Source organism: Clavelina lepadiformis, chromosome 9 (assembly GCF_947623445.1).
Source record: "Clavelina lepadiformis chromosome 9, kaClaLepa1.1, whole genome shotgun sequence".
NCBI lineage: Eukaryota > Metazoa > Chordata > Ascidiacea > Aplousobranchia > Clavelinidae > Clavelina > Clavelina lepadiformis.
In genome coordinates this window covers 13,278,016-13,301,569 of record NC_135248.1, presented here as the reverse complement: position 1 = coordinate 13,301,569, position 23,554 = coordinate 13,278,016, and the positions used below count along the sequence as shown (strand labels likewise).

The following is a 23,554-nucleotide window of genomic DNA, read 5'->3' as shown; positions in this document are numbered from 1 at the left end:
ACGGCTCTATGCTTTAATATGAATCGTATGATGCTTGATTTAGCATATGTTATACTGTTTGTCATGTGATACTAATACAATTCAAAATAATGTACAAATATTTTGCTTTTTGTTCGTTATTATTTGGAAAAAATTGCCTAGAAAAAATTGTCGCGTAATTTCAGAATAGATTCGAAAGTCTGGATTCGAAATTAAGTATTCTAGAATAGCCAGGTATTCTGTATTGTGCATCCCTAACCATATCGTTGTCCCACATAACGACACTTGCTCCTACTCAGTGGACCTGGTTGATGGTTCTAAATTTGGGCAATATTATATGAAAAAGAATACAAAATAAAAAGGTGTTTTTTCACCGGAAACCGTTTTTTCACTATTTCACCGGAAAAGATTTTGCGTTTAATGCTCTTTTTCATATTTTATTCTTAAACGTTATAACATAGTAACCTTAACCTAAATCTTCCTATTTTTCTAACTTTAACTTTAATTAAAACCTTAACAACTAAACTAAAATTTTTGCATACCAATTCTCCTAGCCTAACCACCCATCTTGTGTGACATATTTTCAGTGAAATAGTCACTCTCAATAAAAACTTTATGACAATCGGAACTTGCACGAAGGCGGCTAAAGTCAGGCTTTCCTCATTCCGAGGATAAAAATTTTGATACCAGGACATGACTCTCGGAAGCTTTTCTGATTTTAGTGGCTGTGTTAAACCTGTTACTGCTGCAGCACCACTGTGATTTAATTCTTGCCGCTTTTTCCTGTCCGTTGATTTTTTGCAAACGTATACCTTGTTTCACCATCTTACAATTATTTTAGCACCATACTTTTCAGTTTTCACTCCCCTCAGTCAATAGCGAGAAACAAACAATACAACGTGGATCTTGGCCTGTTTTACAGTTTGATGTAAGACTTCAAAAGTATAAAAGACTCAAATTTTTATGTTAGTATTGTTTTGAGTAATCCTTACACTTCGAAATTTTCAATGTAGGAAACTAGACTTTAAAGCCATTAAGACCTATTTAGTTTATAAGTTGTGATAACATAATTGTGAATGATGGCTTGTCTAAGTGGAAAAGTTTGTGTTGTTACTGGAGCGTCACGCGGTATTGGTCGAGGAATCGCACTGGAGCTTGTCGGCAATGGTGCAGTTTGTTACATCACAGGACGAAATGCTGCATCCCTGCAACTTGTTGATGATGAGGTAAGAGCTATGTATGTATTGTCATTTAAAATTTAAATTTAGAATTAAAGTAAATACTTTGCTGATTGCTCCGAGTGATGTGATAAAGCCAATTTGTGCTGGTTCATAAGAAGAAGGTCTTGAAATGTAATGATTATAAAGAATCGTAAGTGTTGAAGAATTTTGTAAAATATTTCCCAGCGTTACTTGCCTACATTTCTAGCTAAATGTCATACATTTTGTTTTCTCAGATCACTTATCACACTTTTCAGTGTTTACGATTATAAAGTTATAAAATGCTCACAACCGATAAACTTTAAGAGTTTGTTTGTCAACTCATGTTCTTTCTATGGCCGTTTGTTGCAATAGTTGGAGAAACAATGAGAAAAAACTAGCTTAGTTAGTTAAATACTTAATTAGAGCGTAGAGTTTAATATTTGATTTATAATGATAAATGTAACTAGTTAATAAATAGTTAATGTATAATCTGTTCACTGCTCACAGTAATTTTCACTCAGGTGAAGGAAAGAGGATACCCTGGACGCATTATTCCCGTCCAATGTGATCATTCAAAAGATGAAGATGTCATTGACTTGTTTGAGCGTGTCAAAAGTGAACAAACTGGCCAGCTAGACTTGCTGGTTAATAATGCTTATGCTGCAGTTGAGGTGTGTAGCTGGGATACCTTTTGCGTTTTGTGTTGCTGTTTTAGTTTAAAAACAATACTTTGGCTAATTTATAGGTGTTGCTGCGAATATTAATGTGTGTTTGTGTTTGTTTCTACATTTTTATTATTATTGTGCAAGATTATTATGGCTATTTTTTAAAGATTGCAAGAAATTTGATGCAGGAAAATTTTTTTAATCTACAAAAAAATTAATTGCAAGAAAATTAAAACTTTTCATCATAGACCATTGTCATGATTCATTCTTGGTCTCGGTTACAAACAAAATAGTTGGATTGACAAAAATGATTATTAACCAAATACGACCAATTGACACCCTTAATGCAAACTTCATGCATGATAATCCGAGAACATCCGAGCGCACTGTCAGCCCATAACAAGCACATAATCATTGCAAACAGGTTGCAAGTATATTTACTAACTTTTACAGCTGTTGACAAACAATCAGAAAACATCATTTTGGGACTTAGACCCAGTAGAAACATGGGACACAGTCAATGGTGTTGGATTGAGGTTTGTGTTTCGTATGGTGCCGTTTTTAAGAAATATCTGTTTAGCAAAATTTTATATTTTATTTGGCATTTCTTGTACATTCTTGCTCATTTCTTGTTTGTTCGGAAAAACTGAAATTGAAAAAAATTCTCCAATTTTTCATAGAAATCATTACATATGTTCTGTCTATGCCACAAGAATGATGGTTCCACGACGAAGTGGTTTAATCATCAACATCGGATCTCTTGGTGGACTGACTTACATGACGACCCCGACATATGGCATTGGGAAGGCCGCGGTGAGTCAAAAGCAAGTTTATGAAAATAAAATTGTAGATGTCTTTATCCTTTATCATATGAGATAATCGTAAATGGTAATAACTTAGATTGTAACATTGTAATTGTAAAATTTCACAATATTCTAAGTCGTAGATTATTAAAACATTTTATAATTATTATGGTATGGCCGCAAGTATCTATTTTAAACATAGAAAGACAGGATGGCCAAAGACTGTGCTATAGAACTGAAGAAGTTCAACATCGCTTTTGTAGCGCTATGGCCTGGTGCTGTGAAAACGGAAATGATGGTGGCTGAAATGGATAAATTAGTGAAGAACAAGGTAGAAAGATATAAGGTACCAGTATCGCATACAAGTGTATTCCATTTTTTGAATGCTCTAGTCGTAGTAATTGCTCATGCGTGAAAAAAGTTGACTATAACTTTCACTTTTTGTACTACTTTTGAGTTGCACTGTATCTGCTTGATTCAATAAACTTTTTACATCTAGTCAGTTTGCATTGAATGGATATAACGAATGTCTTCTTGAATTTTCAAGCTCGCTATTTTATTTTGTTACTAATTCAAACCATGCAGACCTATGAGTGGATTTTGAAGAATGCAGAAAGCTCAGAGTACGCTGGAAGGTGCGTGGTCGGTCTCATGAAAGGTGGGTGGTATGTTTGAAAACATTAGTCGCCGTTGATTGCAATTTTATTTGCTCAAAATTTGAGAATAATTATTAAGTATCACCTTCTTGTTTGTTTAAATTATTATCTATTAATTATTTATCCATTTTTCATGGCTCAGCCTTAGGCTGACAGATCTCTGTACAGTGACTTTTCATATCTTTGATCTTGTCAACAAAATAACAAAAATCAAGTCTGATTGCTACCAATTGCTGCGTGACATTCAGACCGTCCTAAACCTAATAGACCTAGACCTAATAATGATTATAAAAACCTTTTCAGAGAATCGCAAAAGTTGCTCATTTTGCACATATTCTAAAACAATGAGATGTGTTTCTATGTAAGTTAGTTAGTTGGTATATGTGTGCACAAAAGTGTGATTGTCAAACACACTTACTGCTTCATATAACATTAGTGCAATTTGCGAAAACACCATGCTCAGTTTTTACAGTTTGCATTGTTCTCATTTCAATGGACTTTGTTTGACCGACGACTCCCTTTATTTACTTCTGTATTCGATAAAGTGAAAATAAACTTGGGACAATATTCGAACAATGATGCTTGTTTTATTGTTGAGTTTGATTATTTAAATCCACCGAAGGCATTCACTTGATTGTCTCAATTTATGAAGTTTCGCAATTAACATATTTTAATGCGAAGTTATTGTTACTTTGAAGCCCCAGATATCTGACAGTTGTATTTTTCAGATCCAAACATAATGAAGAAGAGCGGCCAAATCGCTCTCACCACTGATCTGGCTGATGAATACAACATCAAAGACGTGGACGGTGAGCATGAACCAAATACAGTATAACCTAATTCATTCTACCTGTTACGAAGAGCCTGGTGAGACTTAACCGGTTTGTTTCGGCGACTCATTGTTCACTCAGCTCAGTGGTTTGTTAGAATTGATCAAATTTCTTCAGAGAATTTATTTTGGAGTTTGGATTGTTTGTATTTTGATATGTTTTACATGATTTATATGTAATTGATGCATCTATACAAATTAATCTTTCTAACTTTGGCCAGTTGGATTGAAACAAGTTGTCAAACCTGATTTACTGTACGACCATACCGGTGTGTTTGCATGATTTTGTACGGACCAAGACTCAACAAGTTCTTTTTCAGGCAAATGCCCAAACAGTATGCGCAGCATCAGGACTATGTGCGCTGGTGGGGGCGCCATAGGGCTGGCAAACTTCCTTCCTGGGTGGTTAAAACTGCCGACATGGCTCTACAAGTATCTTCTTTCAAGCTTTACAGCTGAGCAGAAGAAGGATCCTGGAAAGTTTGCCTGATGGTGAGCAGTTTGCTGAATCTTGAAGAGTATTGATTGATTATGTCTGAATTAAACTGAGCAGTATAGAATAGTTACCAAGCATGTTACAAACTATTTTCTTAACTTTTACGGGTCCAGTTCAATGATTTTGAAACCTGGATAATTTGTATCCCGTTGTTTGGAAACATCATTTTGTTACTTCTGCAGTGAGTAAGTTCATTCTTAGTTTATATTTGCGCTACCGTACATACTCTTTTGGAGGATTTTTCTACTTTCGTGAAAACTGAGCTAGCCTCTGACAAAGCGGTAAAATTGCTAAGTGCCCTTTATTTGGATGTAGCATTTTCACGCTGCTGTTTTTTTAAAAAATGGCAGCTTTAGTGTTTAACCAGGGGCTGTTTATTATCCAATCCCGATTGCTATGCAGCATACTTGAAAATTGTTTAACGTGCTATGCACTATGGTTACCATAGGCAAACTCTTGTGTGATTAATGAACTGATAAAATGAACTTTAAAAATTTTTTATTCAGTTTACATAGCACTTAATCTACAATGATTCAGTTCCCCTCAGTACTGTGTAATATATGGTGCAGTATTTATTTTGTTCAGTGTGATCCTGTTAGTGAAATTACCTTGATCATTAACCTATTTTTCAAAATTACAAACTTTTGTTTATCATTTTTTGTGGCTTAGCTTAGTTTGCAAAGATTATCACCGCAACACCTTTAAAATAAATAAATCTTTACATAATTCTAGTTTGCTACACGTGTACCAGTAACTTATAAATTTGTTACCAAGACTGAAATTACTTTTTTAATGTCGATGTCTCAAAAAATCCATATTCCTAAAACGTGGTTAGCATGCACTAGCTGGCAGTTCAGAGCCCACTGTACCACCGACAGGTGAAGAAGCTGCTTGTGGTCATTATGACTCAACAATTACTTCTGCTTCACTTGGCGCCAATAAATTATACTAATGTTGAAATATCCCTGTTCAAAGTCCACCCACAGTGGTTTCATAAGAGTGACAATTATCAACACCGCAGTGGCTTAGTTCATCATAGAATCGATTAAAAAGTTACATAATCAAAAACTTGGGAGGTCAGCCAGGTTCAACCTATGATTGGACACACCTACGATCAATGTCTGCTGCATAATCTAAGATACCGAGGCTGTTCACCAGACAAAAACTTTTCATAACAAAAATATCAGTAACAATGTTGATTTTGCTGCCAAACATCTGAACTTTAAAAGACGATTTGATAGAACGACAAAACATACGTGTAGTCATGCTGACCATCCAATGGTCTTAGCTGACCCTAAGGGCATATAAAGATGCGCCTCAGCGGTTACCAAGGTCCAAGTGCGTCAGTATGGTATGCTACAAGTGTGTCCTGTTGAATGGGAAAAAATGTGCACTAAGTCACTCAACTTGCACACGGTATGTAAACTTTTTGAAGTCATTCGAATCAAATAAATTTAAACTCACAATCATTGAAAAATATTAATTAAAGACATTAAAAAATCAACACTTGGCAAAAAATCTGAGAAAGTGATGTGATTGAGAGAATAACGGCAAAATAAATTACTACAATGAGAATAGATCAAGTTCAATTGTTCAAATAAGCAAAATGAACTTCAAGTAACTCGGCAGATCATTTGACAAAATTTAAAAGCGTTAATTCGAAACATGTACCTTGATAATCACAACCAAGTTAAATAAGGTTAATGTAACAGCATCATTAATCCATTTCGGCAACCGCAAAATAAGAAGAAATTCTAACACCATCAGTCATGATCACTGGACCAATACCTTTCCACAATAATCCACAAGCTTATTAATAAGAATGCTGTAAAATAGCACAAATGTGGTAAAAGGGTTAGATAAAAGAAATTGATATCTGATATAGACATCTAAAATTCTGCAAACAATAAGGTTTTAAACAGAATAACAAATTTCGCAAGATTGCTGCACTTGTTAAGAATGAGCTCATTTTCAGCCTTAAGTTTCAGTTATAAGGTTTTGGACTTTGGTAAAACCAATCCCATATCAAGTATCGAACATGACAAAAATCACGTAGGCATCTCTAGGATTTCAATTTTCTGAGAAATAACAAAGATAAAAGGGAAATCATATCGCGTCAAACGTATTTCACGAAAACTGACAGTATAAAATATCTCGAGCAAAGCAATAAAGCTGCTTAATGTAATGTATGATTTTGGTCCTCTGCATAACCACGACGGGAGCGCTGTCTGGAAAATCATTGGTAAATAATTAAACAAATATAACAAAGAATTTATGAGGTATTGCTACATTGTGCGTGCGCATTATTTTCAGTTTTTAACGCTTCGCTATTCTCCTTGTTCCAACCGCACTCCTTGTTCTCCTTCCATTCTTTTGTTCCGTCGGTGTAAACTTCCTGCTTCCAAATCGGAACTACAGCTTTGAGGGTGTCCATGCATTGCTGAGTGGCGCTCATGCTGTCGATACGGTGGGGTGACGAGACGGCGATTATTACACTCGCCTCCTTCACTGGCACAGACCTTTAAAAGCATTGAAAGTGAATTTTAACAGCTATTCGAATTGATGAAAAATGCAACGTTTTGCTGTATCTAGGTGGAATACATCTTGCCATATTGGCGTGTTTTATGCCACAGAATGCAATCATTTAAAGTAAATTATTAATTTGACCTGTTTTTGCTTTTTAATAACGTTGCAAATTTTTACCTAATGAGATACTACTACCAAGCGAAACAAATCTATGTAAACAAACTGCATACCATGGTTAGCCTTAAGCTGTTTAGCAAGGCTAAAGCAATGTAGCTATTATAAATATGTCACGATATGGTCATCCGGTTATTATTAATTAAATTATCGTACTGTTATTGGTCACTTTTCATTTCATGATGACTTTTACAACCACAACTTCTCATTCTGAGTACAGCTACTACCTCACTCATCCTTCTTTTTAAGCTTTCTTTCAGTTATTACTTGCTAGTGTATGCAAATTTTAGTCAGCTGGATTTCACCAAAAGCAGTTCTCGTACCCATTTTTGCCAGAGATAATTACCAGGCCTGGGCTGGCACATATATACTTAAAATGTTATAAATAGAGTATGTTAAAGTTTAAACTTACCCGAGTCGGTGCCACATCACAATGTGTTTAATTTCTGGCCAACTTTTTCTCATTTTGTCACAAATTTTGAGCATTTCTTTTTTCGCCATCAGTTCGTAACCTTCATATTCCAATTTTAGAATGTGCCGCCCATTCTGTATGTCCCTTGTGGTTCCTGTGACAAATTTGATATGTATAGATACAGTGTAAAGCTGTGTAATAGAGTAGAAATCATGGCCAGTTTGCTCCAAGCACTCGATCGAGTGAGTTTATACTCTGCCATAAAGTTACGTGTAGTTTGTATATGAACCATGTGCAACTGGCCCTATTTTACAAAAGATAACAAAGGTGGCGGCTTTGTTGTCATATCTACCTATAAAAATAGAGTTGGCCCCACAGTACTCTGATGATACTTTATCAATTGCAGCCTGAGCATCTAGCTTCTCCTTAGTGATGAGGATATCTGTGATGTTTTCGGTTTCGTTTCGTTCCTCCATCATAACCAGTGTTTATCCACCACTAAGAGGAGGAATTACGGCAATTTCGTCGTTGTTCGAAAGCTTTATTGTTGTGTTATCGGTTGCACTGACGTACTCTTCGTTTACAGAGAGCGCAAAGCAGCCTTGCAGCTCAGTCAGTCTGAAAAACATATTATATATGATTGCTCTTCATGTATAGCCTCAAGTAACATGCAGTGTTGGTAAGCTTTTGACATTATAATCCATCAATTATTCCATGTCTAATCATATTTCTTCAACACAAAGCATTACAATTTGTCAATAACTTGAAATACACATTAACTCAAAAAAACAAGGTAAATATCTCATTGACCAGTAAGCTAGAGAGTGAAGGTTCTAAAAACTATGAAAAAAAGACTGAGCTGACTTAAAATTTCACTCTGAGTGCCGGTGTTGACATTAAAATAAACAGCTGGTGAAACGGCACAATTAGGTCACCGTACAACTTTAAAGTCAGGTGAAATGCCGACTTACCGGAGGTAATAAATTATATGCTTAAATGTCAGTAATACATCAACTTGGTATTTGGGAAGGATAGTTTTCTGAGAAACGCATTCAATTACGATCTTCGTATTACAACGGTTTTAACTCTAGACACCAGAGTTGTAATTACCAATACATGCCAGTAATGTTGAGTGTAATTTTAAGCACGGTTGGCTGCCACTGGAAGATATTACACATCGGCTTTAAGTTGTCTGTCAATTTTACCTTATTGCTAAGCAGACACTTCCACTAGTGACAGCAGTGACAGACCATCATCTTATATATTCACAATGTCATCAAGAAATCTTCTCTCACGTAATGTTTATTGTAACTGTTACCTGTTACCAGCTCTGTGCCCACAACGAACTGACACTTTTCCTTTCATGAGGATTATTATAAAGTGCTCTAAACTTTTTTCTACACTACATATACATTTGCCGTTGTATGGCTCGTAACACTGCCCAGACGGTGATAGGGAAAAAAGAAAAAAAAATTAAAACAGCTAAAAATCACCTGTGGCAATGAATTTTTTTAAGTTGACCAATGCAACAAAGTTTATCAATTCTTGTTCATTTTATTGGCTGTTCAGTGCCGATGTATTTAACTACATACCTGGGAAATGCTGAATGGATAATGGTAAACAAAGAAGACGACGTAGTCTCTTGCGGCACTGATATTGTTCCTTTGCTTTGGCCTAATAGGTCACGACTTTTGGCAAAAAAATATATTGTCACCTGTACAACAAAAGAAAATAAGACGTTTTGAGTGTTAAAAGATATCATTTCGAGACATTTAAGTCTGTAAATAACTCAAGCTTTGTAGGGAAAACATAGGTCTAATGAATAATAATTTGGAAATAATAATCATAATTTGAAATAATAACAGTTAAAAGAAACTCCACCTAAAATCAAGCACAATCTAATAATGCTTCAAGAATATGACAAACACAACAATGTAAAGTGATACAACTGCAATTGTGAATGAGTCTATTTCGCTCAAAGTTCATGCAACATTTCTCTAAAAAAGTTTCGTCTTGTGGTACTTACATTTACTGCGCTTCCCATTCTACGGTGAAGATCATTGAACTTTTACTGAAGTCATTAAAAACAGAAAAAAGTTAATCTAGTAAAGATGGAAATAACCTGGGAACATAACCAAAACAAAGAGGTGTTTAAAAAAATAGCAGCAATGTAAGTATATGGCAAAATTCGATATGCAGCATGTTTTTAACTGTACCTATTTATCAATTGCAAAGCATACAGAAACATTTAGTTACCACAATTGATTGAAGCAATAATTAAACGTTAAACATACACGGGGAAGACAGAATGAATATTAAATCTGAACGAAATGATAAGGTTCATGGTACTTTTGTTTAGTTTTCGTTTTCAATTAACTATGAACTTTTAGGCGTGATTGGAAAACGATCTCCTAATTTGCATTTCTTAGCCAAGTGGTAGAAATCTGTGCCATATTTTGACTTTGATATGCTAATGTGTTCAATGTTTCCAGCAGGTGTGCAGAAATGGCACTGTGCACAGTTTTTCAAGTTTGGGTTTTTAACAACACGTGGCCATACGTCGGTTTGGGTTTTTGACGCTGTGCCATCTTTTTCAAGAATAAGATAAGTGAATTTTTCATTGGCATGGTTTTGTTTCATAAAAGTTTTCGAGTATTCGGGAACAACATACTTCTGCGAAAATACACATGACGATTTTGTGCCCCACATGGGGCAAATCTTCTCGTGAGGACACGGAGCAAGAACTGAAGCAGGTACAGAAAACTTTGAGTATTTCTTTTGAGATTTTGGGTTGGCACCTTCGATGCCGTGTAAGAGCAAATTCCTGGCTTCCATCATGATATAGTAGCCATAAAAATTACCCTGTTCGATCAGTATCAAGTAACGTTCAGTTTTCTCCCATAAGAGCTTTAATAGCATCAGTCGTTCCTTCTCTGAAGGCAATTCACTTAGTGAATAAGCGGAGGTGACGATGTCATACGAGTTTTGAAATGAAATTGGTAAATTCTGACGAATGAATAAACCTGGCAGTGTGATGTCATAATTGCCACCAGCAAAGATAAAGAAAGCCAGTTTGTTCATCTCTTTTGATGAATCAACACAAATATATTGTTTCAGTGAATCCTGCCACAAAGTATTGGCTGCCCATACCGAGGTGCCGGTGCCTGAACCAAAGTCCAGAATAGAAAGAGGCGCAAAATCAGGCACATCTTTCTTAATTTCATTCATGACGCGCAAGGAGGCGCTATACGCTGCAGCGCTTCTTCCAAGCAAAAATGCAGCACAATTATATTCATCATACACGAGTTGTTTCCATTGGTACACATCAATCTCTTTCGCTTCTTTCTCGAATGCATTTAAACTGTGAAGAACGCTGTCAGATACATTTGGGCTATCGGGATGTTTTTTATTTAAAATATCTTTGGGATTGTTGAAGCGAAAAGGCATTTTCACGTCTATGTTCTTGTGCTTACAAGTTCTTCGAGAAAAAAGAAAATCTCTAAGCTTACTAGCGACCTCAGAAATGACCTTTATATCGCTTTCTTGGAGATATAGCTTTGCTGCCTCAATAAACCGATGCGGCAAATTAATCGCTTCCATATTAATTTTCCCAGGATGTTTACCAATGCTTCCGGTCCACCACTTCTTCCATGGCATGTCTTCCATTACTTCAGTATGCTCCAAGCTTCTTGCATTTTCCTGTTCAACTTTCGGAGTGTTCTCAACAAATTGAGCATTTCTTCGGCTTGTACTCGACAGTGCTACATTACGTTGCCAACCCCCACTCAATAACGTCAACTTGCGTAAATGTTTCATCGAAAAATATAACATCACTGAGCAAGTAAAAACAGTTCATGGATGATATGATTATGTTATGGTTGCTTGATTGTGGTTTGCTTGTTTGTGCAGTCACTACATACTACACTGGGCCCATGGAAAATGCAAGCTTGCTCATTTTGCAAAATGTTCCCTCAATTATACCTTATGTTTGTGGAAAAATAAAAACAGAATAATGGTAAAATCTGAAGTAAGTATTAACCAAAAAACAGCACAACTAAGCTACCTGTTTTATGGCTACATTACTTTAAATAAAAAACAAATCACATAAGTATATCTCAAACAGGCAAATAAAACATAGTTCCAGCGCAAGAAACACCTTGAAATAAATTTATGAAAAGTCAATACATGCAGCATATAACGGTAATAATAAAAATATCTGAATAAATAAGATTTATCTTTCAAGCTTTCAAATTTAAATTTAGTGATGCTATGAGCAGCAATCTGCAGACATTGCGGTCATATACTGAAAAGGTGAAAGCCAGGTTTTCTCTGATTTGTACCATTCAGAGTACAACCTCTTTCTTAAATCTAAGTTTATAAAATCGTGAACAGGCATGGTTCTCATACCAGGTTTCAATTTCGACTAACAGCAATGTTCACAGAATTGCACCTAGAGTTAAAACTGTGACTATAAAAAATCAGCATGCTATTGTGATCAATGCATAACACACCAAAATTTTTACAGTTTACAACCAAAATCAAATTCACTTCTTGCAGAGAACGCAAGTAAGCAGCTATGCAAGAAGGCACATTTTTATTTGTAAACTTGAATAACATCCAAACTGCAGAGGCTCTATGTCAAGGGGGTGCTGCACTAAGTGGAGAAAATACAAAAGCCAGTCCTTGTACAATGTACCTTGCTTTCTTCACAAACTATAATTGCCTTTAATGTCGATTAATAGCAAACTGAGGAGCCACTATCAAATTTAAGGTAGATAACGTAATAAATTTTCAATTAAAACATTTACCTGCTTTTAGTCAGGTATTTACGATACAATTAAACGATGCAAGAAACACTGACAATAGCAATTACAAAACAAAATATTTCACGGAAAAAATAACGTAAGTTGTCACAAAGCTGATTTATTTCGCCATCATCTAACTTATGCTACCTTTTCATAAAAAAGCAGATATGCTGGATTTGCCAAAACGTCTCTCACGCCGACCTCTTGAACGCAATCATCCGAAGTGTAGAACCATTTACACACTTTAGTTCCATCAGTATCTTCATAGACCATCCGACGATATGCTACGAAGTGTCCATTGAAACTCCAGTCCCCCAAATGGACAACAACACTTGTGAGCTGATATAAAACTCTGCGTGGCTGTTGCAATTTGCAGGTAGCATTTGAGCCTCCTTTTAAACCAGATGGAAACTGAGATGAAGATCTGGCACAGTTTGAAAGCAAAGGTGATTTTCGAGTCTCAAAACTACTTAAAATAGAGTGAAAAACTGGGTTATGCTGAGACAATGGCGGCCCTTGCTTGTCATAACCATGTGCGAATGGTCCCAAATCTAATAACTCCGGAAAGTCAACAAAATGTCCAAGTTTTATTGGCGTACCGTGCTTCCATACTAAACGCTGTAAATGAATGCATAAGCATTTGGGTAACTTTGAGAACTTGCACATTTTATAAAATGAGGATTTAACCTTTAATGGCTGCTCATCATTAGCTTGTTCAATTTCAATTTGTTTACATGGTGACAATGATATCTTTGCTATCATGGATTCTGCTGTTAAAGGGTGGTTTGTGGATCTTGTCGTTGGGGTGTCTTCTGCCATCACAGATTTATTAATGTTCTGATTTTGATCAGAAGTCTGATATTTTTGAGATACGTTATTCATTCTCTGGGTGCAATTTTCACACTGGACGTCATGTAGCAATTCACAAGCAAGGTAGGAATGCAGACAATCCAACAAATTCATTTTTCTGATTGGAAACCCTGGTCCAATTGGCAAGCTTAAACTATCAAAACTTTCATAAGTTATGGGATTCTTAGAGTCACAAGCTGAACATTTCAAATACACTGAAAATGTTCCACGATACAGATGGTCCTTTAGTAGTAAATTGCTAATGCTGCCATCTAGAGGGTGTTTATCATCGCAGCTGTCTATTGTGACATCGCAGCTTTGTTCGCACCTCGACAATGCTTTTTGGTTTTTAGTCTCTACAACAGCAGAAAGCGAATTAAGAGAAACATCAGGCGCTTTGCTATGCTTTAGTTCATCTTCTAAAGTTGAGATAACGACATGAAAAAACTCATGTGCGTCGTGCTCATCATACGGGATTGTCCACCCTCGAGCCGATAAATCCGTTAATAAAAAAGAAGGGTCGTAACAAGAGTGTTCGGCGTCATCGAAAACCGCATCCATTACAGAACTTAAAGACTGAGCAAGCAAATGCTTTTCTTTGCACTGATGGTTTCTGCTAACTTCCTTCAGCCATTTCACAAAAGATGCTTGCCCTGCAAATGACTGGAGTATTACATTCATAAAGCAAGTGTTTCCAACATTATATAGTCCTGGGATTTTTCGCCTTTTGCGTTTCCTTCTCCCAGTGCTGTTTTGCTGCGCATTATTGCTATACCAAGCCCAGTACAAATACGCAACTGACGCAATGGCTCCAGACGACCAAAGAATTGCCTTTCCATATTTATGCATAATAAATCCGTTTTGGCAGCAACTACTGTTATCAAAAACTGAAACAGGTAATACTGGTAATTGTGATGAGTTACTGCTTGACTACCGGGAACTGCTCTTATGCTTAGACTGTTCTGCTGATAGAGGAACCGTAGCCTAGCACAGCATTGTCTGAGTATTGCATATATAGTTTAAAGTTTTAGCTCAATGCAGCAAATCGGGTTAATAAGTGAAATGACACACTACAAAGCTGAACAGCCGAAATACCGTCCTCTCGTGCAAAGTTTAATGAAACGCACAAACAGGCAACTTGTTTACCTATTTGACGGAACAACCGCACCAGTTGGGTTGGAAATGTGGCGGAAACCCCGGAAGGTCAACTTGCCCCCAGGTTAGAAATAAATAGCGCCAACAGTGATAATTATGCGCATCACAGTCTTAACAGATACTATGATTAATTTTTTTGGTTTGCGGCGACCGTAACAAACTTCTCAAAATGGAAAATGTTTGTTGAAATATATTTTCGTCAGAAGCTGAAAGAGACAAGAGCATCATTTTTTTTGGAAAAATGACTCAGTTTTTCCTCCAAGCGATTTGCGCAACGGATTTCTCATCAAAAAAAACAGTACTTTACCTTCCAACCATAGATATCCTATAAAACACGTGTTTTATAGGATATTTATGCTTTCAACCGACTCATAAATTCTGTTAAGTTTTCGTCAATATTGATATCATATAAATTCAAGCTTCTTAACGTAACAGCTATTCAGAAAATACAATTTGCCGTGAACAGGTTTGTAGGCTACGTTTATTTACTTTGTGGCGGCCACGGTGCGGTGTTGAGTTGCACCAGTTGAGTTTCAGTTTTGGAATTGTTAGAAGTAGGCTCGGTACAGTTCGTGCTCACTGGGAAGACACGCAACCTTTCTTACTCCTTATCACTTTCCAAGCGCCGCATTGGTGACCCCGTAAAGTCCAGTGAACAACGGTTTGTGCAACAAACTTTCTGTCGAAAGTGCCGAGCGACCTAAGTTCTACAAACGTATCTGTTTGTCAGAAGAGTTAGTTAGATCCGCTTTCAGAAATGTTTTATGGAATGCGGGTCTAACTTTTGAAGTCGAGGAATGGAGAAATTATAAAATGGCGTAACTTCTCGATTTCGTTTTCATTTAAGTGTTGTAAAGTATATAGAATACTTTGTTCAAATAAACTTGTTGGTACTGCTACCCCGTAGATTTTTCCAGATGTGTGCGTTAGTATGCCGTATCATCATATTGAACATCATCCAGCCAACGAGTTTCTTAACTACTGGAAATTAGCGACTGAAATTGCTGCACTTTAACTTTATCACGCTTGAAACTATCGAAACATGTATATTTATAATTCAATCCATTTTATTTTTTGACGGAAGTGCGGTGGACACGAAAAATCAAGCCAGTTGCAACTAGCAACCGCTCGTGAACGGGAAAAACGAATAATTAAACATGAATTACATTTTACATTACATTTAAAAAATTACAGTTTTGAAAAGTCTTTTGATAAGAATTCTTCTACCAGTGCATTGAAGCGGTCTGCAAACTTTAGGTGTAGGTTGTGCTTGCCGTCATCCCAACTTACAAGCCTGTTAAAAAATTGACATCATAAAACGTCATGTGAATGATGACCCTTATATCGGCATCAAACCTTGATCCTTGAATATTTTTATGCAAATACTCGGCTTGAAACTTGGGCACCATTGCATCTTTGTCACCATGTACGATGAGTGTTTGGGCTTTTATCTTTTTTAGTTCCTTGAAAATATAAACTGTCTTTTACCTTGTACGATGGCATTCAACAAAATTTGACAACTTTGCACTTACATTCATGTATAGATCAACATTGCCACTTTTTCCTTTAAACATTTTGACAAAAATGTCAACCCAATCATGCCAGAGCTTGATGAAAGTTTCTTCGCCATAAACATCTACCATCGGTTGCTTCATTGCAGGGCTCCAGTTTGCAACATCTCTTACTTCTAGAAATCCAAATAATTAAGAAAATGAATAAAAATGAAGTTTTAGTGAAAAGAGCAGCGAAGAATGAACAAAACGGCAAACAACATTAAAAATTGATTTTAGTAATGACTGTAACGATGCAATAATTATTTATTATCCTTTAGTTTAATGTCAATAATGTACATAATTTAATCAAATTTCATTGTCATTCATGATATATTACGGCGCTTATATCACCATCATTCATAGGTAGGCAGTACTATGGTACTATAGAACCAAATTACTGTACTGTTGGTACTTTTTAGTACCAAATCTGTGTACCGAATAATTTTTTGCAAGAAATTTCAGTCGGTCCCGGTACTCTGGACTTTTCCCGTGATAATTTCTAAATTATAATTTGAAATTTTAGTAGCGGGGGCATAATAGTGACAAACGTTGCCTTTACAGCAGTGTCCTTTACACAAAAAGTACCGGTACCGACAAAGTACCAGTACTTTTTGAAATAATACCGAGTACCAGAATCGTCAGTAGATTTTTTATCAAGTATCGGTACCGTTACAGACGGTAGTTTCAAGTTCCCGACTGCCCACCCCTGCTGTCATTACAAACATGGTATTCAAGCATGTTATTACAAAGTAAGATGATCGGAATCGAACCCTTGTGCTGCATGTGATCTGTCTTTGGACTACACTGGCCTTGATCGTCTTACCAAAAGAAAATTATTTTGAAATGTACTTTTATAAATTTCCAATTCTTCTGGAGTAATAAAACTATTTCCTCCCCAGACCACCAACTTACGAACCCTCTCAGGATATTTCGCTGAAAGAATTGCAGCAACGTTGGCGCCGTCACTCCAACCAAGCAGTGAATACTTCTCATAACCCAATTCCTTTAAAATTCGACCAAACCTTAATTGTTGTGAATAAAAATCTTCATAAAAACATAATATAACTTTTACCTTCATGAGGAGAGCTGCATCTTCTGCATCATTTTGCAGGAAGTCAGTTGTGAAGACTTTGTTAGGAGGTCTGGATTGCCCATAGCCTCTTGGGTCCCACCCAATTATAGTAAACGCTTTTCTATTTAATTTTTTCAGCTGAGGCCCAAAATCTGTTTTTGTTGAACCTGGAAACATTTTACTTGAGTTGATTGTAGGACACATACCAATAATATTTCACAATTATTGGCGCCAATTCATGTTGACGGGACTTTTTGTGATTGTGTTTGTTTTCATTCAACTCACCAAGTGCTCCAGGTAAAAGTAAAAGACCGTGTTCCCCGATACCCACTTTCTCAAAGTACATGTTCACTCCATTTATAAATACTTTGTCTCCACCGTGCAAATTCCTGAAAAGAAGCAAGTTTGGAAAATGAGTGAGATTCCAGGCCTACTGAGAACATTTCAACTCAGCTTTCTATCGCCTTAACTTTTGCATGAATTTTACTTTCAATGGAATTCCTAGTAATCTTTAGAAACTTTTGATCCGTTATTGTGTGTAGTATCATATACATACTACTAGTATGTATATAAATATATGTAGCTATCGACTTAACCATGGTTGTGTAATGACAAAATTTCCAACCTCTTCATTACACCAGAAATCCTGTTGCTACACAAAGGACAGATGGTGAAGCAAATTTTGCTTAAAGTCGAAGCAAGCATAGTATGAACAAACCATATATGACACGACTGCAAAGGACAGTATTACAGTAGATTACTAACTATGTTAAGCAGCTGAACTGTCACATAAGACCTGCAAGTTAAGCTTTCACATATTTAATGTATAACAGAAATACATTATTTCTCTTTGGAAAGAGTGGGTAATTTTTACAAAGGTTAAAAAAGTAGAATTTACGGCTGACATGTTTCACATCGTTGTTAACCTGACTATAGTCACAACTGCAATGTTAGACAGTTTTCGACGGGAAATCGTGCGTGCAAAAACTCCTGTAAATAAAGCTTGCATTTTAGCTCAGAAAAATTTATCGCAAAGAAACATAGTGAAAAGTATAGCAACTGCACCTTAGTGTTATTGTTAGGCTCAACTATGCTTGGTGCACCTTAATGTTATTTTATTTCGGTATTTACACCTTAATCATCCCTTCATTCTTTTTATTATTCGTCTTCAATGTGGGGATGTGGTAAAACTTGTGCTGATGCATGCAAAAACGTGCATTACGGACCAATAAAAAAATGTAAAAAGTTATTAGCGTCAGCACGGCCGCCAAACCCAAGCTATTTTAGAGATTGCACATTTACCTATGATAGAGAACAACTGTTCTGTGTCGACTGCAGAATGTACCATTTTGTGCCCAGTGCAACCCGATTTTAGCCACCCTGCGCCTGGTCACGGCGATTTTGGTTGTTTTGCACCGCCGACATCTCGTGGAAAAGCGCCTAGCTTTCCAGTCTGGAAAACAATTAGGCTCAATGTTTTAGGCCTACACCACACCAACTCTACCTAATTGTTTTCCACCACAACTAGGCCTAGCCTATAACTTAGTTTAATTAATGGAACCGATTGCACCAGTAGGTAAGCCGTTGGCTTGAACTTGCAATTTTTGTATGCTTGTTTGTTGTTACAAAATTTTGTGACGCCAAGGTAGAAAGATTGAAACTGCTATTTACGCCAGTCGCGTAACGTTATTTGCTTCTTTGCCAATCTGGCTTTAAATACAAATTTTTCGTGCTGGCAAAGGCCAATGGCACGAATTTTGGCGAGATGGCGGGCTCTGAAACTTCTATTTTTGTTTATTTATTACTATTTGGCGTTCAATCAACAAGCTTTTATTTATTTACTTATTATAGGTCTAAATTGTATAGTTTATTTTTCGCCATTAACTGTGCAGAGTGAAAGTTAGGATGCTAGACGTTGTAGTTATGGCACAATAAAACACATGCTCATGAACAACTAAAAAGCAGAAAAAAGTGGCAAGACCCAGGAAATTAAAACATGTAAAATAGCAATCATAAAATTGTGTTATAAAATAGTTGGTTAGCATGGCCACCAAACGTACAAAATAGTTTGCAAGTTTATAAACAAATTTAAAACCACAATATCACAAACAACTACAGTACTACACCATAGAAAAATATGGAGGACGTGTTCCCTAACATTAAAAGCACTGATATCAGTAGCAAATATAATTATATGAAGTGACATGGTTTGATTAAAGTGACAATGAGTAGGCTATCATAAGTGCACAAGAAATAGATGGTTAAAGGGGGTGAAGATAAAAATGTTCGGCGCAAAAGTTTACAAATCTTGTGCGTGCTGCTGCCACGTTTTCCACTACTGCACTAGGTTATAAATGTTTTATAGCATAATAAATCGAAAACTTAATCACAAACAATCAATGAATGAGGTAAAAGTAGTAAAGTTTTGAAGGCTTAATCGAGCAAGATGATAACTATGCTGTTAACTATGTTGTTAACAGCAACAAATTTTTAGACTTAGAAAGCGACTCTAAATTCTTAAGAAAGCATAAGGGTAAAAAATAAGATTTCTCAGACTTCGTTGGACGTCTTAAGTCGGCTTTTAAATCCTGTTTGTTTATAAAACCAATTTGAGTGCAGCATGGTTGTTGTTGTTTTCTAGTCCGGGTATTCCCTGAGCAGTTAGAGCGTTTCAAAGTTTCAGGTTGCAACTAAAATCTTGATGGTGGTAGTGTCAGGTAAGCCTAATGCCTAGTTAACGTGCAAAATTTCAAGGATCCCCATGGAGTGATTTTCGAGCACTTGCATTTTTAATAATTTTACTATAAAAAGAAATCTATTCCTTTTTGAAACCCATACGCCTTCTACAAGAGTCAGAATATTTCTTCGGTCTAGTTTTTATATAGCTGTTAGGCGGAGTTTCAGGCTATGTGCATAAGTGGATTCAGTTTTGTTATTAATTATTACACATAAAAACATTTTGATTGTTTTTTTCAGTAGTTTAAACACTGTCAATGGCCATAAATGACTATCTGATTACTTACACTTGACTTGAATACAATTTATTTCTGGATTTGCACTTAAATTGGGTTGATATGACTGCTTGATGCAAGAATTTATCATCAAAAGATTAGCTAATATGATTTTAATTAATACTGGTTGCAGAAAATTGGCCGTAATCAATTCTGAAATTATTACTTAGTCATGTTTTTACCTGCCAGCAAACTGTCTCGGAGCAAATTTTTTGATAGAAACTCATGTTAGTTGTGCTCAAAAGTTTATTTATTAATTATTTGTGCAGAACAAGATTTTTGTGGGCCAAGAGCTGATCCTGAACAAGATATATCAAGTAATTGTCTCACCTGATCCAGTTATTGACGGGCAAGTTTGACTTAGTTTTTATGGTTTTCAGTTGTTGACAATGTTTTTCTGCTGTAAAATTCTGGTTTGATATTGCTATAAATGCTTGTGATTACAGTGTTTGACTTATTTCTATTGATCAGTGATTTATTTTCAAAGTCATAAACATTTTTACATGAATGTGGTGTGGCATGAGATTATGTCATTGCGAATCACGATTTGTGAATGGGAAATTGATTGTAAATTTGTAAATTAAAGTTGTGAGTCAAAAAGAACCTATACCTGTCTGCAACAGGAGGACTGCAGACTGCATTATATTGATAGTGAGAAATTTAGTTAGAGGACTCATGGAACTTCTTTGTGCATTAAATATATCGGTTACAATTGTGTGTTTGACCACTTGGTTAGGTTAAGTAAAAAAATATCATCCAACGGATTCTTTACAATTGTGAGTAAACATTTTTTCTTTTTTGTGTATTTTCCATCACCCAAAACAGTTTTCGTTAAACAGAACTTCGACGTACACATAAAGCCTGCTGCAAATGGCACCATTTTTAACAAATCTCTATTGAGTGACTCAATAAAACGCTTGTCATACCAGAAAGCTAAACATGTTAATCATGCCATTGGCCAAACAATGTTTTCACTTATTGCCACACCAGAGATCACTAACTACGGTTTGTCATTCAAGCATTTTATACCGGGCCGCAACTCGGGTGGAACTTCTGTTTTTGTATAACAACATTTTTGCATCACAACTGAACGATCAATCAATCATTTTATTTTTCGTCATAGGCGCGGTGGGGACGAAAAGAAGTACTAGTTCCACCCAAGAACAAGGAAAGGGACAAGGAACAAGGAAATCACGACAAACTTTAGAAAGCTTAAAACATGTGCAAGTATAATGATAGCATCACTTGATGATGACAACTAGCACAGCCACTAAACCAGAAAAACAGAAGTAGGTGGTGTGTTCAAGCAAGAGACTGTTTATGTTGACTGCAGATCCAATGCTGTACATCAGTGGATGGGAAAAGAAAACCCACCATAAAAGAAACCCCATCCCAGGCAGTAGCCCGGTTTCTGGTGGCCATGGTAACAATGCTTAGCGTTGATGTTGAGCCCAGTAGTGTGCAGCACAATTGCACAACGATGTTAGCCTCTGGATAGATGTGATGAAATTGCTGCTCGCTGCTTGATGGAATCTTCTTTGTTAGGTTCCTTAACAGTCATGTACAGAACATGATGTCATTGCAGTCCAATAGATGGTGGTGCACTAAGAAATACTCTTTTACCTGGGTTCAATAAATCGAAAGATGTTGATGAGTCGTTTTTTAATGGAATAACTGGATCCAGAAATGGTGCAAAGACATTGATCTGGAAAATATGGTAAAAGCCGCCAGTAGTAACAGCATTAAAATTATTTTATAAAATTAAGTTGTAATTTCAGTTTTGTAAGGTTGTCATCACAACAATGTGATCAGAGCAATCAATCTCCAAGTGCTTGTCGGGCAAAGCAATTATGCACATGCTGGATGCTTAGGCTATTGCTTTACTTAATGTATTATTATGATTTAGCAGTACATGGAGAAATGGCAGAAATACAGACAAACTGTTTACATGAAATCGTTTAAAAACACAGCTACTATTAATTACGTTATCACTACTAACTTGCATACATTTGATTTGTTGTCAAAAGATGGACAAACAGTTGGTTCCTGATGGTGCTCCAGCATCAGAAGATTGGAATGCTGTCTCCGATTCCACTGCAACCACAATCTGCTGACTTCAACCATCCGACAGAATTCAGCCTATTCAGGTCTGTGCAGACTGGTCATTTTCACTTGCTGTCCACCTCTCGTGCGAAGTTTTGGAAACTTTTCTGAGAATTCAACTGAAGCCAATTTAGTAAGAGTCGATACATGGTTTAGGTTTAGGGGTGTACAATTTTGAAGAACGAATGCTCAAAAACCAAGTTTCATTTCGATAGAATTCACTTTTGTTGTCGATTCATAAAAATCAGCTTTCATTAAATATTTCTTGGCATGCGCAGATTCCATTAGACTTTGTGGAACTTGACTTGACGTTGTAAAACGTGTAGCGCTGCAGTTAGCGTCGCTTTAAATTAAACCGCAATGAAACTTATCTGAAAAGTGCCATAAAACTTTAACTGATAATTACATTATAGTCTTATTGTAAAGGCGAAAAAAGCACTGCATGGGCTTCAATTTGGTGAAATCGACATTATTGCAGAACAAGATTCGAATATTTCGGTTCGGAATAAACTATTCTAGATTTTTCTAGAATAGTAAAGCATTCTGTATTGTACACCCCTAAAATAATAATTAGTATGTAACTATGCTTTCCAAGTAGCAATAAAATAACTATGATTGATAGCTATAGTTAAAGCATATGCCGCTTGATTGACGCCTAATTTTAATTTTATAGAAGAACGGTTAGAGCACCAGACTCGCAATGATGCGACACCCAGCGGCTCTAGCGTTGTAATGACCTTCGACAAGGCTTTAACGACACTTGCTTGTATTCACTGGACCTCGTGAACAATTTCAAGTCGTGTAAAATCAAATGAAAAGGAAATTGTTGCAACAAAACGATAACTCGACAACCGACAACGAGGAACCATCGCCGATTGTAGGTCGTGCAAAGAATTTCCTTAATCTATGGATGTACAGTTGGAAACGATACCATACCATACTATACCATTGCAATAAGATATTTCTTCGCTTAAAAATAGTAAACTACACAGTCTACTGTAAAAGGCATTGTGACTCAGCAAACACTTCCAAGTCAGCCTTATGGAGAAACACGTTTTTTGATAATTTGCATTTCTATGTCCTCCTGCGTGTTTCTCTTGCGGTTGGTTCTTTCCCGCGTTGGGGCCCGACAAATCGGATTGGTCAGTTTTTCTTTTTTCTGTTTCTTCGCTGTTGCGCCACGATTAACGTAAGACCGGGGCCTCACTTTATCAAGAAATAAAAATGATCAAAAATGTGTTCAAAGCGATCAATAAATCATAGT

General features: G+C 36.3%; 7 protein-coding genes and 1 long non-coding RNA gene across 11 annotated transcripts in view; 2 read left to right on the top strand and 6 right to left on the bottom strand.

The window, feature by feature from the left end:
• The first annotated feature begins 996 nt into the window (after window positions 1-996).
• LOC143470257 (dehydrogenase/reductase SDR family member 1-like) lies at window positions 997-7,898 on the top strand. 2 transcript variants are annotated; one of them, XM_076968288.1, is made up of 9 exons: window positions 997-1,205; window positions 1,703-1,852; window positions 2,300-2,382; window positions 2,527-2,659; window positions 2,852-2,995; window positions 3,235-3,307; window positions 4,034-4,114; window positions 4,455-4,626; window positions 4,744-7,898. In XM_076968288.1, exons 1-8 carry the CDS (start codon window positions 1,056-1,058, stop codon window positions 4,622-4,624), a joined length of 984 nt encoding a protein of 327 aa, XP_076824403.1. In that variant the 5' UTR covers window positions 997-1,055; the 3' UTR covers window positions 4,625-4,626; window positions 4,744-7,898. The 2 variants fall into 2 exon arrangements, with proteins under 2 accessions (XP_076824403.1, XP_076824404.1); XM_076968289.1 differs by having other exon boundaries at window positions 2,852-2,980; window positions 4,455-7,898.
• On the bottom strand, window positions 6,033-9,909 carry LOC143470264 (molybdopterin synthase catalytic subunit 1-like). Of its 2 annotated transcripts, XM_076968296.1 has the most exons (5): window positions 9,769-9,909; window positions 9,335-9,456; window positions 8,095-8,360; window positions 7,743-7,896; window positions 6,033-7,149 (listed from the first exon to the last, which is right to left on the bottom strand). In XM_076968296.1, exons 3-5 carry the CDS (start codon window positions 8,219-8,221, stop codon window positions 6,903-6,905), a joined length of 528 nt encoding a protein of 175 aa, XP_076824411.1. In that variant the 5' UTR covers window positions 8,222-8,360; window positions 9,335-9,456; window positions 9,769-9,909; the 3' UTR covers window positions 6,033-6,902. The 2 variants fall into 2 exon arrangements, with proteins under 2 accessions (XP_076824411.1, XP_076824413.1); XM_076968298.1 differs by lacking the exons at window positions 9,335-9,456; window positions 9,769-9,909 and adding an exon at window positions 8,948-9,108.
• On the bottom strand, window positions 9,865-11,573 carry LOC143470256 (ribosome assembly protein METTL17, mitochondrial-like). Its single transcript, XM_076968287.1, has one exon. It carries the CDS (start codon window positions 11,571-11,573, stop codon window positions 10,119-10,121), a length of 1,455 nt encoding a protein of 484 aa, XP_076824402.1. The 3' UTR covers window positions 9,865-10,118.
• Window positions 11,574-11,723: 150 nt separating this feature from the next.
• LOC143470254 (ubiquitin carboxyl-terminal hydrolase 30-like) lies at window positions 11,724-14,752 on the bottom strand. Its single transcript, XM_076968284.1, has one exon. The coding sequence runs from the start codon at window positions 14,243-14,245 to the stop codon at window positions 12,686-12,688; it is 1,560 nt and encodes a 519-aa protein (XP_076824399.1). The 5' UTR covers window positions 14,246-14,752; the 3' UTR covers window positions 11,724-12,685.
• An 846-nt stretch (window positions 14,753-15,598) lies between these two features.
• On the bottom strand, window positions 15,599-18,870 carry LOC143470260 (serine hydrolase BPHL-like). 2 transcript variants are annotated; one of them, XM_076968293.1, is made up of 7 exons: window positions 18,479-18,870; window positions 17,462-17,565; window positions 17,177-17,343; window positions 16,954-17,107; window positions 16,084-16,238; window positions 15,908-16,014; window positions 15,599-15,845 (listed from the first exon to the last, which is right to left on the bottom strand). In XM_076968293.1, exons 2-7 carry the CDS (start codon window positions 17,520-17,522, stop codon window positions 15,740-15,742), a joined length of 750 nt encoding a protein of 249 aa, XP_076824408.1. In that variant the 5' UTR covers window positions 17,523-17,565; window positions 18,479-18,870; the 3' UTR covers window positions 15,599-15,739. The 2 variants fall into 2 exon arrangements, with proteins under 2 accessions (XP_076824408.1, XP_076824407.1); XM_076968292.1 differs by lacking the exon at window positions 18,479-18,870 and adding an exon at window positions 17,802-18,448.
• Window positions 18,871-19,891: 1,021 nt separating this feature from the next.
• On the top strand, window positions 19,892-23,529 carry LOC143470267 (uncharacterized). The gene is made up of 4 exons (XR_013119327.1): window positions 19,892-20,536; window positions 21,311-21,904; window positions 22,215-22,423; window positions 22,964-23,529. It is a non-coding gene; the product is annotated as an uncharacterized LOC143470267 (long non-coding RNA).
• The window catches only part of LOC143470248 (polycystin family receptor for egg jelly-like), a 122,043-nt gene continuing 119,769 nt past the window's right edge, over window positions 21,281-23,554 (bottom strand). Inside the window, exons 25-27 of the mRNA XM_076968256.1 lie at window positions 22,187-23,496; window positions 21,811-21,892; window positions 21,281-21,736 (exon numbers count right to left, since the gene is read on the bottom strand). Of these exons, the coding sequence (XP_076824371.1) occupies window positions 23,330-23,496 (167 nt within the window). The 3' untranslated portion in view covers window positions 21,281-21,736; window positions 21,811-21,892; window positions 22,187-23,329. The remainder of the gene's footprint in view (window positions 21,737-21,810; window positions 21,893-22,186; window positions 23,497-23,554) is intronic.
• Window positions 21,281-23,554, bottom strand: part of LOC143470255 (uncharacterized) — a 107,979-nt gene continuing 105,705 nt past the window's right edge. The window contains exon 7 of the mRNA XM_076968285.1: window positions 21,281-21,706. The gene's annotated coding sequence lies outside the window, so the exon portion shown is untranslated. The remainder of the gene's footprint in view (window positions 21,707-23,554) is intronic.

Bases quoted from the DNA above. Each gene is read 5' to 3' on its own strand.
- LOC143470257 (XM_076968288.1), top strand. From the start codon at position 1,056: ATGATGGCTTGTCTAAGTGGAAAAGTTTGTGTTGTTACTGGAGCGTCA. The intron at 1,853-2,299 runs GTGTGTAGCTGG...TAACTTTTACAG, and splicing joins ATGCTTATGCTGCAGTTGAG to CTGTTGACAAACAATCAGAA. The intron at 2,996-3,234 runs GTACCAGTATCG...CAAACCATGCAG, and splicing joins ACAAGGTAGAAAGATATAAG to ACCTATGAGTGGATTTTGAA.
- LOC143470264 (XM_076968296.1), bottom strand. From the start codon at position 8,221: ATGATGGAGGAACGAAACGAAACCGAAAACATCACAGATATCCTCATC. The intron at 7,897-8,094 runs GTAGATATGACA...AATTTGTCACAG, and splicing joins GGCCAACTCTATTTTTATAG to GAACCACAAGGGACATACAG. The intron at 7,150-7,742 runs GTAAGTTTAAAC...ATGCTTTTAAAG, and splicing joins GTGATGTGGCACCGACTCGG to GTCTGTGCCAGTGAAGGAGG.
- LOC143470256 (XM_076968287.1), bottom strand. From the start codon at position 11,573: ATGTTATATTTTTCGATGAAACATTTACGCAAGTTGACGTTATTGAGT.
- LOC143470254 (XM_076968284.1), bottom strand. From the start codon at position 14,245: ATGCATAAATATGGAAAGGCAATTCTTTGGTCGTCTGGAGCCATTGCG.
- LOC143470260 (XM_076968292.1), bottom strand. From the start codon at position 17,881: ATGCTTGCTTCGACTTTAAGCAAAATTTGCTTCACCATCTGTCCTTTG. The intron at 17,344-17,461 runs GTGAGTTGAATG...AAATGTTTCCAG, and splicing joins ACTTTTACCTGGAGCACTTG to GTTCAACAAAAACAGATTTT. The intron at 16,015-16,083 runs GTAAGTGCAAAG...TATATTTTCAAG, and splicing joins ATGTTGATCTATACATGAAT to GAACTAAAAAAGATAAAAGC.